Raw genomic sequence first — 21,179 nt, 5'->3', positions numbered from 1 at the left:
CACTAATGCACAGCGAACCCACACAACAGTGAATGACTGTGAATGGCAATTTTAATTGTCAATTTTTAAAAACTAACCATTATTTTTATGGCTTAGGATACAATCCTTTTTGGTTAATTGTATTAAGCTCTTGAAAAAAAAAATATTGTACCTATTCAAATAATATTAAATTAAAATAATTTTGACGGCCGAATGGCCTAGTGGTTAGTGACCCTGACTACTGAGCCGATGGTCCCGGGTTCGATTCCCGGCTGGGGCAGATATTTGTTTAAACACAGATATTTGTTCTCGGGTCTTTGATGTGCCCGTAAAATGGCAATAGGCTCGCCCCCTATTACATTGGGACTAACATACACTCTGGCGAAAAGTGGGTGCAGCAATGCACCTCTGCCGCTGCCTAACCCGCAAGGGAGTACATTAGTACAAGGCGTGAGTGCGTGTTTTTTTTTTTTTAATAATTTATTAAATTTAGGGTCTGTTCCACAATGTCTGGTTAGTGGCTACCTGACGGATAAAATACATGCTGTCACTTTCTGTTATTATTTTTTAGACAGTGACAGCATGTATTTTATCCGACAGGTAGCGACTAACCAGACATTGTGGAACAGGGGCTTAATATAAAAGATAACGAACAACACTAACTTTTCAATGACTTATAGAGTTCGATGAGTAAAAAACTAAGATGACAGCTTGTCAAATACTTCGAAATTTTTACGCTACAAATGTTTTAACAAATTTAACTTATAAATACAAGTTAAATCGTGTTGAAGATAATGTGAAAACAATGGTGCGTTCGTTGAAATCAGACTATGTTCATATTTGATCGTCAAATGTATGTGATTACGGAGTAATCGTGACAATTTGGTTTGTTTACATGATTGTTGGTTTCTATTGCAAACGACTGTACACCCAGTGTACCGTAATTAATACCTGTTTTTTACAAGAAGCGGTGAAATTGTTGTGAAGCATTATTTTATTTGTTTGTTCATGTTAAAATTTCATTACATTAACAACTCAAGAATGTTTTCTAATAATACCCTACTATGTTTTTGGACCTAATTTATAAGTAACACCAATGTAATCTGATGTGCAGATAAACTTTTACTAGGTTTAAGTCACATTATTTAATAGAACAATAATGTAAACTATTAAATGAATAAAATAAATAAATAATTGCCTGTATTCTTCCAGGATCAATTTTCATGCCTTTTTTAAAAAACATATGACCAAAATATTTTACTTCAGTTAGCTTATATTGAAATTTTCTTCTATTAAACTTTTCATTATATAATTTTGCTCTTTCAAAAACATGTTTTAATATCGCATCATGTTCAGCTTCACTGTCAGCACAGAGAAGCAGATCATCACAATATATTATTACACCTGGAATGTCTCCAAAAGCTCTTTCATTGTATTTTTGAAATATTTCTGGGGCTACGGATAGACCAAAAGGTAACCTGTTAAATTTATAACATCCAAAGGGACTATTAAACGTACAGAGATCACTGGATTCCTTAGTTAATTTTATATTATAAAAACCTTCTGAGAGATACTGAAAATATATTCTTATTACATAAATTAGGTATTATTTCCTTTAATGTTGGTATTAAATAATATTCACGCAATAACACTTCATTAAGGTCTTTTAGATCTAGGCATATTCTTAATGTACCATATTTTTTTCTCTTATTACTAAATTACTCACAAAGCTTGACAATTCTCTTTAAATCATACAAAGATAACACATTTACTTGTGCTCCTGTGTCACACTTGTAAGAGCTCGTTCCCACCTGTCGGCTATCTGATCCGTATATTAATCGGATGTCGGCGCCTTTGTTCACACACGATTAATAATCGGTTGTTGGCCACGGTCGAAGCTAGTGCCAATTTTAAGCACTCTACGCGAGGCGATTGTGCACGATGGACGTCGACGAAGCTCTTGTTGTGATGAATTATTATTTGAGAAGAAAACGAAGAAAGACAGCCAAGGAAAGAAAATATTGGGTGCACCCAATCCTGAGAGAAAGATTTAGTTTGGGAACATTTCAGAATTTAATAACAGAATTGAGGAGTGACGAAATTAAGTTTTTCAACTATTTTAGAATGTCGATAACTGCATTCAACCATCTATTGGCTCAAATATCAGTGAGCATAAACGACCAAAATACGAGATTTAGAGACTGCATTTGTACTGAAGAAAGGTTGGCGATATTTTTAAGGTAATATAATATAATACATATTAATTTGTATAAAGGAAGAAATAAAACAGTCACTTTTAGTTCACATATATTTATTGAAAGAAATAACTTTAATTTTTTTTAATTACGAAAACAAATTAGTGGAGTTAAATATTACTAAAATCTAAGTCCGAATCTTGAGTATTACTTGAATGTAGTGACAAAGTAGGTGATGCTGGTTCAACGAGTTGGCGTGTCGAATATCCATATCCACTTGAAGGGAAGATATTATTCTGGTTTAATGGTGGGTGCACATTCTGGTTTTGTGACGAATATACAGATTGTTGCACGTGATCTCTTGACTGTGAATGCCAACCATAGTTTGATGAGTATAAACGACTTTCACGCTGCTTTTTAATATTTTGAATCAGTGACAGCACGCCTGATTGAGCATTGGATGTTCGTTACTTCTGTCTGACTGTAGCCTGCTATCTAAAAACTGGCTCATTTTGTCATCGAGGGTTTTGGGATTTTTGGAAGTGCTTGGTAATAGCAGCTCTGAATTTATATCTGTTGTATTGGCCGCTGATGCCTCGGGACATGTATCTGTTGGACGCTTCTTGACAGAATCATGAGTTTGATTAGGCTCAGCCACTTTTTGCAGAAAACTCATCTGTTCTTTATACAGGGTGTCCCAAAAGTCAACGTCATCCCTTAAAGGGCTGATAGGTCAGCTCATGAGAGGCCAGAATATCACAATATGACCTTAGTAAAAACTCGATAATTTTCGAGATATTGACACATTTATAAATTTGCTGAAAATCGACACCTTGGATCAGTTTTTTGCGTGCCGCCGGTACAAAAATCCATATTTTTAGAATTTGTTTGGTGTTGCATCACCCTGTATAGCCCTGCTATTGATCGCAGTCAAAAAAATATCGAGTAATGCTGTATGTTTAAAAAAAACACGGTTTTCAAGGTCATAAAAGGTAATCGTATTTTTTTATAAACAACTTTGACTCTACATATTGTAAAAAAAATATACCACGCAAACCTGGCACCTTATTTGAAAAGATTGCTCATTTAATGCAGTTTCCAAAAAGGTATGAAACGTTCCTATTGTTTCAATTAACAAAAAAGTTATTGCTATTTTAGTACAAAACGACCTCGATGTAAAATTGTTTGAAGGAAATTTATTTGACTGAATTTATTAAGGGTAAGTCATGTTGGAATGAGTAAAAGTAAAATAGGTGGTGGGGTCAGCCGTGGCAACATAGATGACGCAAAAATAGCTAAGAAAAAACTTACCAAACTCTTATAAAACATATTTTGCGTTTTATACACCTTATTTAAAAAAAACAAACATTTATTGACTTTTATTTTTATTTCTCAAAATTATATCACCACATTATTATATTAAGTACATAATCACCAAAAAATAATACTCATTAATGGTCATAATCATAATTTTGAGAGTTTGGTTTTGTTAATATAACTTTAAAATAAATAACAGAGGTAATGTTAATGACAAACTGATCTGGCCCTTTTTTGGATACTGTGGGTGTACAATGTACATGTGTAAGCGTTTTACTTGTACAATATCACACATTAGCACTACTCAGGAATGTACGTTACCATGCGCTACATTTATGGGGAATGTGGAGTTGCTATAGTCCACTTTTTTCTAGAAAGATACTCAAAATGCGTTTTTTTATTAAGTGTGACAACGTTGTCTCTTTTCCCACTCCTGGCCACACCACCTATTTTACTTTTACTCATTCCAACATGACTTACCCTTAATAAATTCAGTCAAATAAATTTCCTTCAAACAATTTTACATCGAGGTCGTTTTGTACTAAAATAGCAATAACTTTTTTGTTAATTGAAACAATAGCAACGTTTCATACCATTTTGGAAACTGCATTAAATGAGCAATCTTTTTAAATAAAGTGCCAGGTTTGCGTGGTATATTTTTTTTACAGTATGTAGAGTCAAAGTTGTTTATAAAAAAATACGATTACCTTTTATGACTTTGAAAACCGTGTTTTTTTTAAACATACAGCATTACTCGATATTTTTTTTGATTGCGATCAGTAGCAGGGCTATACAGGGTGATGCAACACCAAACAAATTCTAACAATATGGATTTTTGTACCGGCGGCACGCAAAAAACTGATCCAAGGTGTCGATTTTCAGCAAATTTATAAAAGTGTCAATATCTCGAAAATTATCGAGTTTTTACTAAGGTCATATTGTGATATTCTGGCCTCTCATGAGCTGACCTATCAGCCCTTTAAGGGATGACGTTGACTTTTGGGACACCCTGTATATATATGGCTTTGAAAACTTAGCCCCTGCTCCGGATTTTTTGACGTCTTTTTTATTTGCTCGCATCCAGGCATCTCGTAGATTCGACCACTTTGTAGATACTAATTTACCTACAATTACAATAGGTACATATAGAAATGTTAATTATTTTACCTACTTAATTATTTTACAGATATTGCGCATCGGGTTGTTCCTTCAAAGAATTGCACTATAGTTACACTATGTGGGATGTATTAAGAGACGAGTTCATGAAAATTCCTGATAATGAGAGTAAATGGTTGGAAATTGCAAAAAGTTTTGATATGAAAGCCAACTTTCCGCACTGTCTTGGAGCAGTTGATGGTAAGCACATAAGAGTGGTGAAACCAAACAATACTGGCTCGATGTATTTTAATTACAAATATTATTTTTCATTTGTTTTACTAGCCGTTGTTGATTCAGAATATCGTTTTATTTTATGAGTGTTGGCTCGTATGGAAAAGAATGCGATTCTTCAATTCTTTTTTTTTTTTTTTTTTTTTTTTCAACTATATGGAAGAAACTGAATGATGGTAGTTTAAATATACCAAAACCAAGGCCTCTACATGCAACACTTCAAAATGATATGCCTTATGTTCTCGTGGGCGATGAGGCTTTCCCTCTGTCAACAAATTTGTTAAGACCTTTTGGAGGCACTCATTTAGACCACATGAAAAAAAAAATTAACTATCGTTTAAGTCGGGCAAGAAGGTAAGTTGAATGCGCATTCGGTATTTTAGCCAATAAATGGAGAATATTTCATCGGCCACTGGATGTCCACCCAGACACGGCTATCGAAATTGTAAAAGCGTGTACAGTATTACACAATTTTGTAAGAGAAAAGGACGGTCTGAACTTTGAAGATATTCATTATGCGGCAGAAAATCCGATGCAAGAACAAGTACAACTGCAAAACTGTAATCCACGTGGTGGTCCTATTGCAAATGATATACGGTCTGAATTTGCAAACTACTTCGTTTCAACAATAGGCTCGGTGCCTTGGCAACCAGAAGCGCATGGTTAATATTTATGTTTTGAATTTTACGTATATTATTAAATAAATAACTTCAAACACTTACCACATGATTGTCTTTCTTTTTCGTCCAAATTGTCAAAATTAGGTATGAGTAGGCAGCAAACTTCCCGCCAAGCAGCTATTTTCAGTTGCTTATCTTTATAATCATTTAGAGTTTTGTCCCAAAGGACACCTCTTTCCTGAACTAGTGTGATCAATTGTTCGGGGTTGATATTTCTTTCCATTACTACGAATCACCAAACGTGCGTACAATAAAAACACAATAACTCTGCTTGCGCGCCGCGATGTGTGTGTGCGCGATCGCAGGTACGACGTACGCACGAACGGAATGAAGGGTAGCGGGGAGAGGGTTATCGGCTCCGACATCAGACAAATGTGAACAGCGCCGTTCTTAATCATAGGCGAGCGAGATCCGACACGATTTTTTTCCGGGCGTAGAGGGCTGGCAAAACACCCGACATTTCTTGTCGGAGCCGACACAAAATCGGTTTCCGATAAGTGTGAATAGCGTCATATACAATGCTCTGCCACTAGAACTTCCGTTTAATATACGGATCCGACACCCGACAAGTGGGAACGAGCTCTAAGTGATTATTTTTCCTTCAGTTACAAGAGCCTCTGTCCACTCTTTATTCTTATTGTTAATAGAGTGGCATACCTTTACAAGTCATAAGTCCTCTCTGCTCTCATCACTGTATTCTTTATTAATTACATTTACATCTTTCTTCTTCTTACAACCACAGACAGTTCCCACAAACCTATTATTTAAATCGTCAACTGTAACGCAATTCTCTAAACATATCAGGCGGTCGCAAAGCTCAGACTGAAAGCTTTCGGGATCCTGGATTTGAGCAGGAGTAGGACGGAGCGTGGACTTCATTAGACGGGAGCGTTCTATTTTGCAGTTTATATTCAAAGTGCCTCTTACGAGTCGGTGATCGCTGCCGGTCTTAACCCTACTGATCACTGAGACATCATTGAATATGTGCTTCTTATCCGTCAATATGAAGTCGATCTCGTTTTTAGTCTTCCCATCGGGGCTAATCCACGTCCACTTCCTTTGTGGCTTCTTCTTGTAGAAGGAGTTCATCATATAGAGGCCCTCCTTCTCCAAGAAGTCAGCCTGCATTTGCCCACGATGGATCCTGACTCCAAATCCATGTGACCCTACTTTCGTCTCGCCGCCTTCTTGTTTTCCGAGTTTCGCGTTAAGGTCTCCCATCACCACCGTGAAATGAGTAGTGAACTTACGCAGGGCAGACGATACGTCTTCATACGCAAGTTCGACCTCATCATCGGTGTGCTTAGATGTGGGTGCGTAAACCTGTATGACCTTCATTGAGTATCGTTTACATATTCTCAGGATGAGGTACGCAACCCGTGTCGACACACTTCCGATTTCAACGATGTTGTTGACGAGGGACTTGTTGACGATAAACCCGACAGTTGGTCGCCCTCCCGGTGGTACAGCAAGTTTCCGGACTGGAGAATTTCCGTATCCTCTCCCTCTCGTCGGACTTCGGATAACCCTATAATGTCCCATTTTAACTTGCTGATTTCCTCTTCCAGCTCCTCTATCTTCACGTCTTCCCTCAGTGTCCGTGCGTTATATGTTGCCAGGTGCAAGGGTCGGTTGGGCTGGTAGCCGACTCTCTGCCGGAGATTCTTCGCACCCCCTGCCCCGCCGTTACCGTGACCGCTACCGGAGTCCGGGATAGCGGGGCTGCCGGGGACTGGGGGCCGGGCCTTTGTTTGTTCCATCATAAGGAGGTGTGTTTGCCATAATCACCGCGCTTGGCAGGCGTGTTGGTGATTCTCCTTTTTTACGGCGGGAGATCGCCGCCTCTGCTAGGAGAGGAGGTCGGGTCGATTTACCGCCGCCCGACATTCGGCGTTGTCACTCGTTAGCACCACCCAGGGGACACGTGTAGGGTAACTAGGGTTTGTACCTACGGACGTGAGCGACAAGCCCCCCAGAAGGTAATATACATTACACATTTTTTGGTATTTTACTTAGAAATTCCGCGCTGTTGCGCGTTTTTTACAGCACTCGCCAGATTTTCTTCTTTTTCAGAGAGGCTTAAATTTACTCTTTGACACTGTCTTCTTACAAGAAGCCGACTAAGCCGCACAAACATGACATCAAATACTAATTTTGAATGCATTTCACAACTAAACCAACTGATGTCACATTTTATAAAGAATAATGTGACAGCTAATTGGCAGATATTTTTTTGATGGAGACAACCAATAATCTCTGTGTTGAAAACGGTAATAGCAATTTCAATTGTTCGACAAAGATTTAGTGATGGATATGTCAAACATGATTTAGCATTCCACCATTCCCGAAGTTTTATATACCTAAATAATGGGCATGATTCAGGCTCCTCAGCGGTTAAATTATTTTTGCATCTTAAGCAATTATATTGCTTAATAATTATAGATGCAATATAACCACTGAGGTAAACTAGTGGTTGTGAATCTACATCTGTCAAATCTTTTTCGATGTCTTCAAAATCCAATACTTCTGGAAGGCTCAACACCGGCGCTGATAATTGTGAATCTTCACAAATTTCCATTTCTTTTTCTTCTCTAGCGCTATGATCATCATGATCATCGTCTTTTTTTGGCATACTTTCATTTTCAAAGACTAATTCGTGGAAATTAGTCAGTAACTTTTTACAGTCTTCTTCACAATTAGAGCCCCTATTGTGAGGTGCAGTTAAACCCGATATCAATGCAGTTTTTATGGCACCGATAAATGACGCGCAAGTTGGGTTTTTATTAGTCGGGCTGTGTTGCCGAATGATGCCAAACAGATTTTCTAAGGCGTCTTGATTTAGTTGCCTTAAATTGAGATATTTAAATCCCAGGCGACTAAGTTTATTCCACAAGTCTTGGAGGGAACTCAGGGTAATTAAATATCCTTTAACGCACCTCACATTTGTTGCAGCCATTCCATTTGATTTCACAAAGACTAGCTTTTCCATTTTCTTTCTGAAATCAGCCCAGACATTTAAATGGTCGGTTTTCGCAGAAACATTTTGCCGAATGCCCTTTTTTATATCTTGCGGACCAGATGGACCATTTGTGTAGTCGAACAACTTATACAAGTCCTGAATTACCAGGGCAGTCTCCATCAATTCATGTTTATGTTGTGGGTTTAGGTCAGCTTCTGACAGTAACTTTAGTACCGCCGCCACGGTGTTGCTCAGAATTTGAGCTGCGTATTTTACCTTCATTTTGGCTCTGTATTAAGGCTGTACGTGTGTGGCGGTAATTTTACTTAAGTAAAGCAGGTTTTTGTTTTTTTCTTCCACTTCTAATAAGTGACACCATTTCCCCGTTTTGCCATTCATTTTAATAATTCCGTTATTAAGAAAATTATTTCTTATTGATTTAAATAAATGAGGTACATCATATATTATATATATTTTCTCTTCGTTCACAATGAAATAATTATTTCCCTCATGGTCTGGTACATTGGATAACTGCTTTAGCAGTTTCAGGGCCCCCATATTAGTGGGACCTTGGTCACATATGGTAGCCACAACTTCAAATCCTGTTCCCGCTACCTGCTCTACAGTTTCTTTAATTTAAAGTCTCCAATATTGTGCTGTTCAGTCCTGGTTGTTATGGAATTTTCTTTAAAACATTTTGCAATGTTTTAACTCCCGGTAAAGGTAGGATATGTTGCAGGTAGCGGTAGGTTTTAGGAGACCGTTTAAATATGGCCAGTGCCGTGGTTTTATTTTTTGTGGTCCAGCGTCTTCCTTTTGGTTTCCTCTTCTGATTTCTTAGTGCAGATGAAACTATTTCTTTTAGAATTCCTGATTCTAAGTTTTGTATCAGCTTTGCACTTCTTTTTAACGACGACAAACTGAATTTTGTTTTTTTCAGCTCTTTCTTGAGTTTTTTTTTGCGTGGAGTCATATCTATATCTGTAAAAAAGAAAAAAAACTAAAAAGCTAGTAATTCATTCTGTTGTTAGTATTCTAAAAAATCATGGAGATTGGATAATATTTAGGAGTAGAAAAATGTTTTCTCTTTTGTTTGGATATTAAGCAAGTGCTATACTTCCATTTTAACCTATTACTTTAACTTGGGTGGTAATGCTAACGAGATAGGTACCTATATAATCACCTATTTTATTTTATCTGTCCTTCTAACACACAATCTTGGACACAAATATTGTTTACCTTTTGTGCCAAGTAAGAACTATGCAGTATGATCACATAATTATGTCACTTTGTTATTGGAACGAAGTAATCCGACAGAGAACTAAAGTCACCGACATAGCTCACCGAGTTAGTAAGCTTAAGTGGCAGTGGGCTGGTCACATCTGTCGAATGAAATTTGGTATACATAATGATCCCTGAGAAAACATCATAGGCTACTTTTTATCGCGGAATTCCCACGGGAACACTTTTTAAGGCGAAGCGAAACAGCTTGTAAATAATATTTCTATATGTAAATAAGTAAAATATACTTAATGCCCTTCCCAAATTAGCTTACCATTTTGACTTATTTCTATGGGAAGCCCGGACTCCTTGTGGTAGGGAGTTGCAATGTCTTCAGAAGCTTCTTTTTTATGTGAACAGCCTGTTGGCCTAGCAACAACTTCTTCTTGTTGTGATGTCGATGCTGCCTCATTCACTGAAAAAATAATAAAATAACTATAAGTTTATGATATATTTTTTAAATAATAAATTCTGAAACAGCTTGTAAATAATATTTCTATATGTAAATAAGTAAAATATACTTAATGCCCTTCCCAAATTAGCTTACCATTTTGACTTATTTCTATGGGAAGCCCGGACTTCTTGTGGTAGGGAGTTGCAATGTCTTCAGAAGCTTCTTTTTTATGTGAACAGCCTGCTGGCCTAGCAACAACTTCTTGTTGTGATGTCGATGCTGCCTCATTCACTGAAAAAAAAAAAAAAAAACTATAAATTTATAATATAATTTTTTTAATAATAAATTAACTATAAAAAGGCTTATTTAAAATATAAATAATAAATACAAACAAGTTAGCTATATCAAGCGCACTTTTGTACACTGTTAATGCGAGCTTAATTTCCTCTCCGAATTGTTTCTGATACTTACAGTTAAAATAATGAATCCTAGTAATTACAGTATACAATATATCTTTTAATTTTAATAATTTTTAATTTAAGTAGTACTGGTCTACCAATTTAGTTAGAAAAAGGTAACGTGGGTCACCTTCTGAACCGCTGTAGCGAGCCCTTCAGGTAGCCGGTATTGGCTCGATGAAATGCCAAGGCCAAGGTATTTTATGGTGCTTCTTGGGAAGTGGCGGGTGCACCTCCTTATCGAAACTTTGACTGCGGTTATGATTACTTACCGTTTTTCATCCAGGGGAAACGAGGCGAAGAAATTTGATCCGGACTGCTTACAAATAGCACATCTTTTCTTTTGGCGTCCCATTTTTAAGGAAAACACAAAAATCCGATAACCACGAATATCTTCAAAAACACTTTCACAAAAAGTCACTGTCTTAAGCACTTACAACTACAGGCTCGACGCTAAACCGGAGGAACAGATGTTCAACTCGACGGAAATAACGGAGAAAGAGTATTTTACAAAAGAAAAACACATAAACACCACGAAAATATGTTGCGTTTACAAACAAACGGACAGCCATATTGTTTTGTGATTGAAAATTTGACATTTATTTTGTTATGTAAGGTTGGTATGGTACCCCTGGTTTATGTTAATGTTGGTAACGCCATCTAACGGAATTCCATACAAAAAAAATGTCTTAGGGAGTTTCGAGGGACTGTTAGATGTGTAACCTAAGTGGATTGCACTACAGAGTTACAAAATATGTACAGTGAAAAGTGGGTGACTGTCTGACTATCCCCTCTGGGATTATAGTCATGAGTATATATGTTTATGTAATGGATGGATATATGTTTTTGTTATGAAGTAAATAAGCATTAATAACGTTCATGTTTTAGGTCTTAATTGCGCTTGGTTTTTTTGCTGCTGGGTCATACCAGAGAGGAGTCGGGCAAGGTGCTACACACGGTGTGTCCCAGTCCACTGTGTCGAGGGCTATAGCTGAAGTGACAGATGCACTTAACCATCCTCAAATATTAGCTAAATATATTGTGTTTCCTAGAACACCAGAAGCTAGGAACACTGTAAAACGAAGGTAAGCATTAAGCATATAATAAATTTTACCGTCTGGGTATGTCCCTACCCTTGTGCTTTAGGCTTATCTGGATATGTTGCTGAAGTGGTTTGTTTATTACAGATTCTTTGAGGTACATAATTTCCCCGGGATTGTGGGCTGCATAGATGGCACTCATGTCTGCATCCTGAGGCCCGCGCAGAATGAGGAAGAATATTTCAACCGAAAACATACACATTCCCTCAATGTGCAAATTGTAAATTAATGAATTAAACACATTGTAATGCATGTATTTTTTATTTATTGATAGAACTAATAAATTCTATGACTAATACTAAAAAATATAGGTAGTAATTAGGTCCCTTTACCACTTAATAAAGCTACAGATAATGGCAATCAAAGAGTAAAGTCTTATTTTTTCTCATATTCTCTCCTATAGGTTGACTGGTACAAAATGCTTTTAGCCTTTTGTATAATTATTAATACTTATATAATACAATATTTTGTTAACAATTATTAAACTATTAATGGAAATAGGAACTTAGGTAATCAGTAATCACAGTTGGTATTTATTTTAATTAAGTACTTATATTAAATATAGTCTATAAAAACATAACTGTAGTGTATATAAGCTATAGTATATATATAAGCTATGTATGTAAAGTGTCATGACAGCTGATATGATAGTGTCATGTATCAGCTGGCATGACCAAATAACATGTATAAGTAGTGTAACTATCGGTCAGTGTGCACGTGGCGGCAAACCAACCTTTCCCTATAAAAGGCCAGCGCAGAGGCGACCGGCTCTCAGTCGTTCGGTAGCCGCCACGGAGGCAACACCTCCCGACGTACCTATGTAAGAGTATGCCTAAGTACTGAAACTGTACATACCTGTAAACTGTACTAATATGATTGAAGAGTAAATAAACATATACATTATATACAAGGAGTATCAATTCTACAATAACAATTTAGGAACTATATTGGTTTGTTACAGATATGTGACGCAGATCTTATTATTATTTTAAGTGTCGATGCCAGCGACGGCGGGGCTACTCACGATTCCGCTGTTTGGAATGGTCACCCTCTGAAAGAATACCTGCAGGGTCTATACGACCAAGGGGAAGCTGTGTGGCTCTTAGGTAACAATAACACAATACAAACATAATCATTCTTATTACAATTAAACAAAAAAATTATGCAACTAAATTGTTTGTTCAAGGTGACTCAGGATATGCTTAGCGGGTGATAATGATGACCCCTATTGTGGATGCCGCCCCAGGAACTCGCAAGGCCATATACACCGACATGCACGTCAAGACTAGGGCATGCAATACCGGAACTATTTTCAATACCGGTATTGAGTTCCGGTATTGCAACTCAATACCGGGATCCCGGTATTAATACCGGTATTAGATTTCCTTGTAATAAATGGCATATATTGTGATTAAAGGTCGTATACGTCAAAATAAAACGAGAAAAAGCAATGAAATACAGTTTTTTGTAATAGATTTTTACGAGAATTGAGTATTAAAGTTTAAATTTTACAAAAAAATATTATTTTTACATCCAGTGTCCGTTTACGCATGGTCAACAGTAGATATCAAACGGCTTAAAACTGCATCAAACGGTTGGAAACAAGTGCGCTTTCACAGTACTTAGGAATACTATATCTTAATCGCTTTATTATAGCCTAAAAAAGTCCGATTCCGGTATTACTTCAATACCGGTATTAACTTTCAATACCGGTATTGAAAAAAGCGTGAATTTTGTCCCTAATACCGGTATTACGAATACCGGTATTGCGGTATTGCATGCCCTAGTCAAGACACGTTACTGTGTTGAGCGATGCACCGGTGTATTGAAGGCACGTTGGCGGTGCTTGCTTGCAGCTCGAATGTTACACTACAAGCCGGAGAAGGCGGCCCGCATAGTCAACGCATGTGTGGTGTTACACAATGTGGCGCGCAAAACAGGTGCTCCTCTGTTGGAATTGACGCCTGAAGAAGAGGAAGAAGAGAGGCGTGAGGCCATTGAAGGCCAGGCGCATGCGCAGGGTCGGGATCCTCCCGCGCAGCAGCCGCAGCAGCGCCGCGCGGACCGCGCGCTCCACGCCGGTCGCGAAGCCAGAGCTTCACTGGTCGCGCAACTGCGTCGCCGCTAAAATCTGTGGATCAATTTATAGTAAAAACATATACAAAAATATTTTGTTTTTATTCCGATATAAATTATGTATGTATATGTCGCAGGCATCTGGTTTAATCTCCTGTTTGATTGAACCGCTAGCCCGTTCATTGGATGACGCTACTCAGTTGAATGACTAAAGAACGACTCGTCAAGTGTGTAGAGAATTGGTCAAATATCTCACAATAAATAGAAATGATCTTCCTTCAATAGCTTTTATTATTGATCTCAAAGTTTGTTATTTTATATGTCAAAATGTCATGTTACTTGTCACCGTACTTTCTTTTTATAAATCAAAAAAGGATCATCAATATTCTCCCGGCCAAAAAAAATACATAAATTTAAAAGGATACAAAATAAAATTCATTCTAACCTAACCTAACATTATTAATTTAGTTAGTGGTCGCCGCAATATGCCGCCCGACGTCCGAATGTCCGCTACTCTACATAAACCGTCGGGCCCAGGGAAAACTTTAACAACCACTCCTCTAAGCCAAACATTCCTAGGTAGAGATGGATCCGCTACCAAAACCAAAGACCCCTCGACTAACAAACAATCCTGTACTCGAGACGGTCGAGGAACCAATGTGGGCAAATACTCACGCAGCCATCGCTTCCAAAACGCGTCGGCTAACCGTTGCGCGTCTCTCCAGCACTTTCGGGAAACCTGATCACAGTTACCCAACCAGGGTACATTAGATGGTCCACCCATAAGGAAATGATTAGGTGTAAGAGATTCTGGATCACTCTCCGACACAGAGACGTGCGTCAAGGGACGTGAGTTCAGCGTGTGCTCAACCTCTGTCAGCAATGTCATCAGCGTTTCCTCCTTTGGTGCTTGTTCGTTGAGGACCGTTTTCAGCGATGTTTTAACGCTCCGCACTACTCTGGAATCTGTCCAAAAAAAACGATCCACAATATTCAGGTCATGCTCCCTTTGAACAGTGGCGCCTAGTCGAGCACCCATGAGAGCCACTTGAAGCTCTAGACGAGGTATGGTAATCAATTTCAATGGCGCGACTCTACATTTTCCAGCTGCAAAGGCTACCTCACCGTTGTGTCTACGCAAGTAAGCTACTGCCGAAAATGCTTGTTCTGAGGCATCCACAAAAACGTGCAGTTGAAACTGATCGAAAGCACTGAAACCATAACAACGAGGTACCATAAACTCTTCACACGACTTTAAATCTATCAGGAATTCACTCCAGGTTCGTGTAAAGGTATCACCTATTAACTCGTCCCATTTCACGCCGCTTCGCCAAAGTTGCTGCAACAAAATTTTGCCTCGAATTAACAGTGGACCAAGGAAACCTAAAGGAACGAAAACAGACATTATGACTTTAAGCATTTGACGTTTAGTGGGTTTTTGTGATCCGTCGACAATGTCTGCTTCCAACTTCTTGAAACTCAGGTCGAACCCAAGAGCATCTTTATGTGGCTTCCATATCATTCCCAAGGTACGCTGAGAGCTCTCCGTTTGTAATAAGCTAACCGACGGCGTCTCTGTTGGCTCAGGAAGACATTCAGGTTTATTCGATACGAAGCCTCTTATCTCGAATCCACCAGCAATATGAATCGCAGTGACGTCGGCTACTAGTTGCTTCATCTCTTCAACTGTGTCCACGCTATCACAATAGTCATCTACATAGTGTCTTCTTTTAATAGCCATCACGGCGCGCGGATGAGATTCAGCATATTGGTCAGCATTCTTTCTAATAATGTACGTAGCAGTACACGGGGATGATTTCGCGCCAAAAATCATCGAAGTCATTTTGTACGTACGGGGAGGTTGATCTCTATTCATCCCACGCCACAAAAATAGTTGCGATTTCTGATCCTCTTCGTTTATTTTGACACGCATAAACATTTCTTTGATATCTCCCGTAACTGCTACCGCCCTCTCTCGGAAACGGAACAAAACACCAATTAATGAATTAAGAAGGTCAGGGCCTGCTAGCAACTCCGTATTCAGAGAAATGCCTTTTGTTTCTGCTCTCGCATCATGCACTAGGCGAAGCTTTCCCGGTTTAGACGGATTGCGTACTCCGAAATGTGGCAAGTACCAAAGTCTCGGGCCGGCCAAAGTTTCATGGACTTCTTCTGCATAATGTTTTTCCAGTAAATTATCGACCTGCTTCGAATAGTCAATCGAGAAAGCGGGGTCAACGTCCATCATCCTCTCTATCACCTTCAGTCGCTGCACTGCGCTCCCTTTATTCTCCGGCAGAGCGACGTCATCCGATCTCCACAGCAGCCCGGTCTCCCATGTGTCACTGATCTTCCTGGTCTTCGCGTCGAGAATACTCATAGCTCGCTGTTCACCTGGTGAAAACTTATCATTCTCCTCATGTTTTACACCAAGGCTATCGACACGAAAATAATCCTTAACCAATTCATGTAATTCGACGTCAGCTTCAGAGTGATGGAGATGGTTTGTGAATTCTTTGTTTACCTTACAACTAGATGATACGAATCCGTGAAGTACCCAGCCTAGGTTAGTCCGCGAAGCAACAGGCTCGTTCGCTCGTCCTTCTCGGTTCTCTCTTATCAATATCAGCTGTAAATAATCCTGGCCAATTAGAATCTCCGGATAGCCATCATACTCCTCTAGCGGCACATCCTGTAAATGTAGACAACTTTCTATTAATTTTCTATCGACCTTTTGTGTGGGCAAGCGGAGTGAGTCTACAGTACGTATTTTCGGCAAATAAAAGGAACCCGTAGAAGTGTGTAACGTCACGGCAACTGCAAGGCTATCGTTCTCTCTTTTCGTTTCGCCGACAGCGCCCTGCAAATTAAGGTTCACGCGAGGACCCTCTGCACCAATTTTTTCAGCTAGGCGGGAGTCTATCAAGCTTATGGTAGACCCCCCGTCTATCATGACACACGTGCGGACGCTACCAGCAGGACCCTCCACATTGACAGGTAAGACTCCTACATACCTCCGCCCCTCTTGTTCGGGTTTAGTCCATAAGTTGGCCGTAGTCTCAGTCGTTTTATCATTATCGCCATTAGACTGCTTACTTTTGGTCCAATTTAGCCAGTCTTCGCGATGAAGCAATGTGTGGTGCCCACGACTACACGTGGCACATTGACGTCTGGACCTGCAGCGCTCACGTCGATGTTTGGGGCTGAAACATTTGAAACACAGCTTCTTATTACAAATCCAGTCCCATCTCTCGTCCACAGACCTAGCACTAAATGGAGAACAGCTGTCCAAGTCGTGACCATCTTTCTCGCAGAAGGGACAGTATGGTCGTGTTGTGTCGGTCTGCCCACCGCGCTTCTGAAAGGAAACTGCATTGATCGAAGCCATATTATTCGCATTGGTCGCACCGGAATCGGAATAATCATCGACCATCGCGAGCACAGGATGACGGCCAAAACCTGAGGAAAAAGTCTTAGTCTTTAGTTGCGGCTCCATTACCCCAGCCCTACACACTAGTTCGGCCTCACGCATCAAATAATCGGATAATGCGGCTAATTTCGGACGGCGGGCGGCATCTTGGGTAACGCTATAATCTATCCACCTATAAACTAAGTTCTCAGTTAATTTATTTACAATTTCCATTACCAAATCCGGGCTGTATAAATAATCTGAACAGTTGGTCGCTGTGATTGCAGCTAAACAATTTGAAACTTTAGTCGCGAGTGTCACTAACTCCGTCCTAGAGCCACTTAGCTTCGGTATTTTCTTTATTTCTCCAATAATCTTCTGCACTATAAGATCTGGTCTTCCAAAGCGCATTTCGAGGGTCTTCATGATCTCTTGGGCCGAGGACACGGTGATGATGCGGGCCGCTACCGTCTCCCACGCCTCTCCACGCAGGCATCTCTGTAGGCGGGCTACGTTTTCGTCTTCCGAGTACTGGCCTATTCTAGTCGTCGACTCGAAGGCGTGTTTGAATCGCAGCCATTCGAGTGCATCGCCAGAGAACGTAGGCAGGTCTCTGGCTGACAGGCGGCCTAGCAATTTGTCACTTCGATTCGCTTCAGGCTTGGGCGAGTGATTTTGATTAAGCCAATGTACCACTCGTGAAAGCGAGGCACGACTTGAGGCCTTCTCCACTCGTGAAAGCGAGGCACGACTTGAGGCCTTCTCCACCTCCTCGACCTCTATTTGGGCCTTTTCCTCCTCTAGTCCAGCCTCTATCCTTGCGCGCTCAGCCTCCAGGCGCCGTTGCTCCAACTGTCGTTGCTCTTCCAGGCGCCGTTGTTCAATTCACAGCCGTCTCTCCTCCAGCTCGGCAAGCTCTCGAGCCGCCCGAGCCTCCGCCAGCCGGCGCATGGTCGCGGCGCTGGAGCGCGCGCTCGATGATCGATTGGAGCACGGCACCCTCGGCTGTTGGTCGTCAGGCCTACTTTCTTGGTCAGCACTTACTTCATTTTTGTTTAATCTAGCACTACGGCGTAGTGGTCGATCCATGCCGGACTCGATAGGACCACAAATGTAGAGAATTGGTCAAATATCTCACAATAAATAGAAATGATCTTCCTTCAATAGCTTTTATTATTGATCTCAAAGTTTGTTATTTTATATGTCAAAATGTCATGTTACTTGTCACCGTACTTTCTTTTTATAAATCAAAAAAGGATCATCAATAAAGTGGTTGACTGTAACGTCCAACGTCTTGACTGAACGTTATTCAGCGAAGTCGTTAAATGGGATATAGTATAGCAACTTTGTAATGTCTGGTTAGGATAACATGACCAGACAAGAGTCAACAAAAAGAAAATGTTACAAAGCTCTCATCTCACAAATTAACTAAACAATAACAATAAACGTACCTTGATATTGTTGTTCATAATTATCCAGTTTCAGCACATTTTTTTCTTTGAAACTATCCGCCGGCGGTGTAATAATAGGTAAATCCATGTTGTCACACTATTTTAACATAAATAACGCACTTTAAAGCTAATTTATTTGAAAAAAATAACAATACAAGTCCGTTTTGTGTCAGCTGTTCGCTGTTAGACGCCATATTTGTTTTATTCACCACCTGACTTATTTTAAGTCCGCTAACTAGTTGGACGTTTTGTGACGTTTGTTCAATCAACGTTCGGCCTAGTCATACAACTGAATAGCGTCATCCAATGAACGGGCTAGCGGTTCAATCAAACAGGAGATTAAACCAGATGCCTGCGACATATATATTATACCTTACCTTTACTTTAAGTGTCTTCATTACTCCTTTCATTAGCCTAGAAAAGACAAAATGAAAAGTTCAGTATGATATTGTTCTAAAAAATTACAGACACTAACAAAACTACACAGTAACATAAATATTCAACACCAGTTTTCCTAACACATTATTGGGGTAACAATAAAGTTAAATTCTATTCTATTATTTAGCCAAACATTTAGGAATAACCTACATTTTCCATATGAGGAGCCCCTCCTCAAGAAGCCTGCATTGCCTCTCATTCACTGCAGCCTGTCGGTTCATAGCTTCAGCTATCATTGTGAGGGCTGAAGCCGTGGCCCTCTTACAGCGCAGTTGCTCCTGCTGCAAGTCGAGTACTTCTGGGTGTTGAAATACCTGAAATTATAAAGGAAATAACTATACATATTTAATAGCACTCAGAACCTTTGACACAAGAGTTAGCACTCGGATCACTTGACCATCTGTTTCTTTCATTAAAAGACTTATTGGCCTTTAAAAACACACACACTCACGCCTTGTCCTAATGAACTCCCTTGTGGGGTAAGCAGATGTGCATTGCTGCTCCCACTTTTCGCCAGTGTTGTGGTTTATATAAATATTGTAAAGTAAATACTCACGCTGCCGTTTCTTTTTAATCTTTTGGACAGGCGTAGAGCTACCATGCTCTTCATTCTCAGTGGCATCTGAATTAAAAAAAAACATAGTTCTATGTTTAGCCAAAGACTAATGACAGTTTTCGTCTCCAAAGGGAAGCACATGTAATTTAATATATTATATATTTATCTAAAAAATACTGGTATTCTTACTTTATTTAACTGTTTCATTGTGTGTTGTGTATAAAATATACTGTTAAAATCAATTAATAAATAAAATAGAAAGTCTTAGTATAAACAAATAGATATTTACCATAAAACAACCTTCATTTAAATTGAGAGGGGGCAGCGGGTCAACTTGTACAGTTTTAATGTTTTTCCCAAATTGGGGACCCATTATTCCCACTGCTCGCTCCTCTACTGCAGACAGAGGAGGGCCTAGTGCTCCCCTCCTCCAGTCCCAGTGTGGGACTTGTTGAGGGACCTCACCCGCGCCTTCAATTTATTTTTGTAGTCGCTCCAGTACTACAAAATATACAAATCAAATAAATATGCATACATCTTGTTAACTGATAGCAAAACTAAATATTTTTTTATAGACATTGATTTCATACTTTAGACCACCCTTTCACGGTCTTAATTGAACCCCCGCCTATGCAGTTGAGAGTGATAGCGAGTTCCTGCGATAGTTTTTGGCTTTTGTGCCGGGCTTCCGTCGATCTTAGGAAGCCGGCAGCCAGTTCTCGGTGCTCCTCAATAAAAGCAAGCAGAGCCTCCAACTGCGAGTAGGAGACTCTGCTGCTGCTAGTATTCATCTCGTTCATGATTCTAAAACAATTCAAAACAGAAATTGGATACATCGTAAATTACAATACCTTCTTGACTACAACCGGTAACATTTATATTTAAAAAAATATAGGTTAATACATTTATACTTACATGTCTCAGTCGTTTTTCTCTAAGTTAAACTTCCTTTCTTCTTATTTTCCAAAAAAAACTAGGTACGTTGACTCGAAACCAACTCGAAACACACAAAGAAAATCAAAGGAAGAACGTGCAGTTTCAGAAGGTTGCTCGATTTTTAAAAGATGGCGTCGATTACGCCTGTACCTCCTACCTGATTTGTCGAGGACAAAATAGGACCGAGGTTGATCAGCTTTTGACTGGACACTCATAGACCGCCTCCTGTTGTCGTCGAGGACCACGACGCGGTCCCCCGGCGCCAGCGGGGACAGCGGGCGCGCGCGCGCTTCGTACCAGCGCTTGCTGGCCTCTCGGCGGTGCAGCACGGCGGCGTGGTCCCGCGCGGGGTCGCGCTCCGGCCGCAGCCGCTCCTCGCTCGCCGGCAGCCGCGTGTTGAGGCGCCGCCCCATCAGCAGCTGCGCCGGGGACCCGATGCCGTCTCGCGGCGTCGCCCTCAGATTCAAAAGACCTATAGGCGGGTGAGTGCGTAGTGTTAGCAGGAGTAGGTATTAAATGCAAACACTTACAGTTCAGTCCAGGTTTGTATATTGAACAAGC

General features: G+C 39.8%; 2 protein-coding genes across 2 annotated transcripts; one reads left to right on the top strand and one right to left on the bottom strand.

The window, feature by feature from the left end:
* Positions 1-7,180: 7,180 nt before the first annotated feature.
* LOC105387240 lies at positions 7,181-9,920 on the bottom strand. Its single transcript, XM_048625489.1, has one exon. It carries the CDS (start codon positions 8,799-8,801, stop codon positions 7,569-7,571), a length of 1,233 nt encoding a protein of 410 aa, XP_048481446.1. The 5' UTR covers positions 8,802-9,920; the 3' UTR covers positions 7,181-7,568.
* Positions 9,921-11,296: 1,376 nt separating this feature from the next.
* LOC125489529 (putative nuclease HARBI1) lies at positions 11,297-12,932 on the top strand. Its single transcript, XM_048625550.1, has 4 exons — positions 11,297-11,302; positions 11,541-11,737; positions 11,840-11,972; positions 12,714-12,932. The coding sequence occupies exons 1-4, from the start codon at positions 11,297-11,299 to the stop codon at positions 12,882-12,884; spliced, it is 507 nt and encodes a 168-aa protein (XP_048481507.1). The 3' UTR covers positions 12,885-12,932.
* Positions 12,933-21,179: the final 8,247 nt, after the last annotated feature.

Source organism: Plutella xylostella, chromosome 14 (genome assembly GCF_932276165.1).
Source record: "Plutella xylostella chromosome 14, ilPluXylo3.1, whole genome shotgun sequence".
Taxonomy (NCBI): Eukaryota; Metazoa; Arthropoda; class Insecta; order Lepidoptera; family Plutellidae; genus Plutella; species Plutella xylostella.
This window is presented reverse-complemented; position numbering and strand designations above follow the sequence as displayed.

Excerpts from the sequence above, each read along its gene's own strand:
- LOC125489529 (XM_048625550.1), top strand. Across the intron at positions 11,738-11,839 it reads AGGAACACTGTAAAACGAAG|ATTCTTTGAGGTACATAATT; the intron begins GTAAGCATTAAG and ends TGTTTATTACAG. Across the intron at positions 11,973-12,713 it reads ATTCCCTCAATGTGCAAATT|ATATGTGACGCAGATCTTAT; the intron begins GTAAATTAATGA and ends GGTTTGTTACAG.
- LOC105387240 (XM_048625489.1), bottom strand. The coding sequence starts at position 8,801 with ATGAAGGTAAAATACGCAGCTCAAATTCTGAGCAACACCGTGGCGGCG.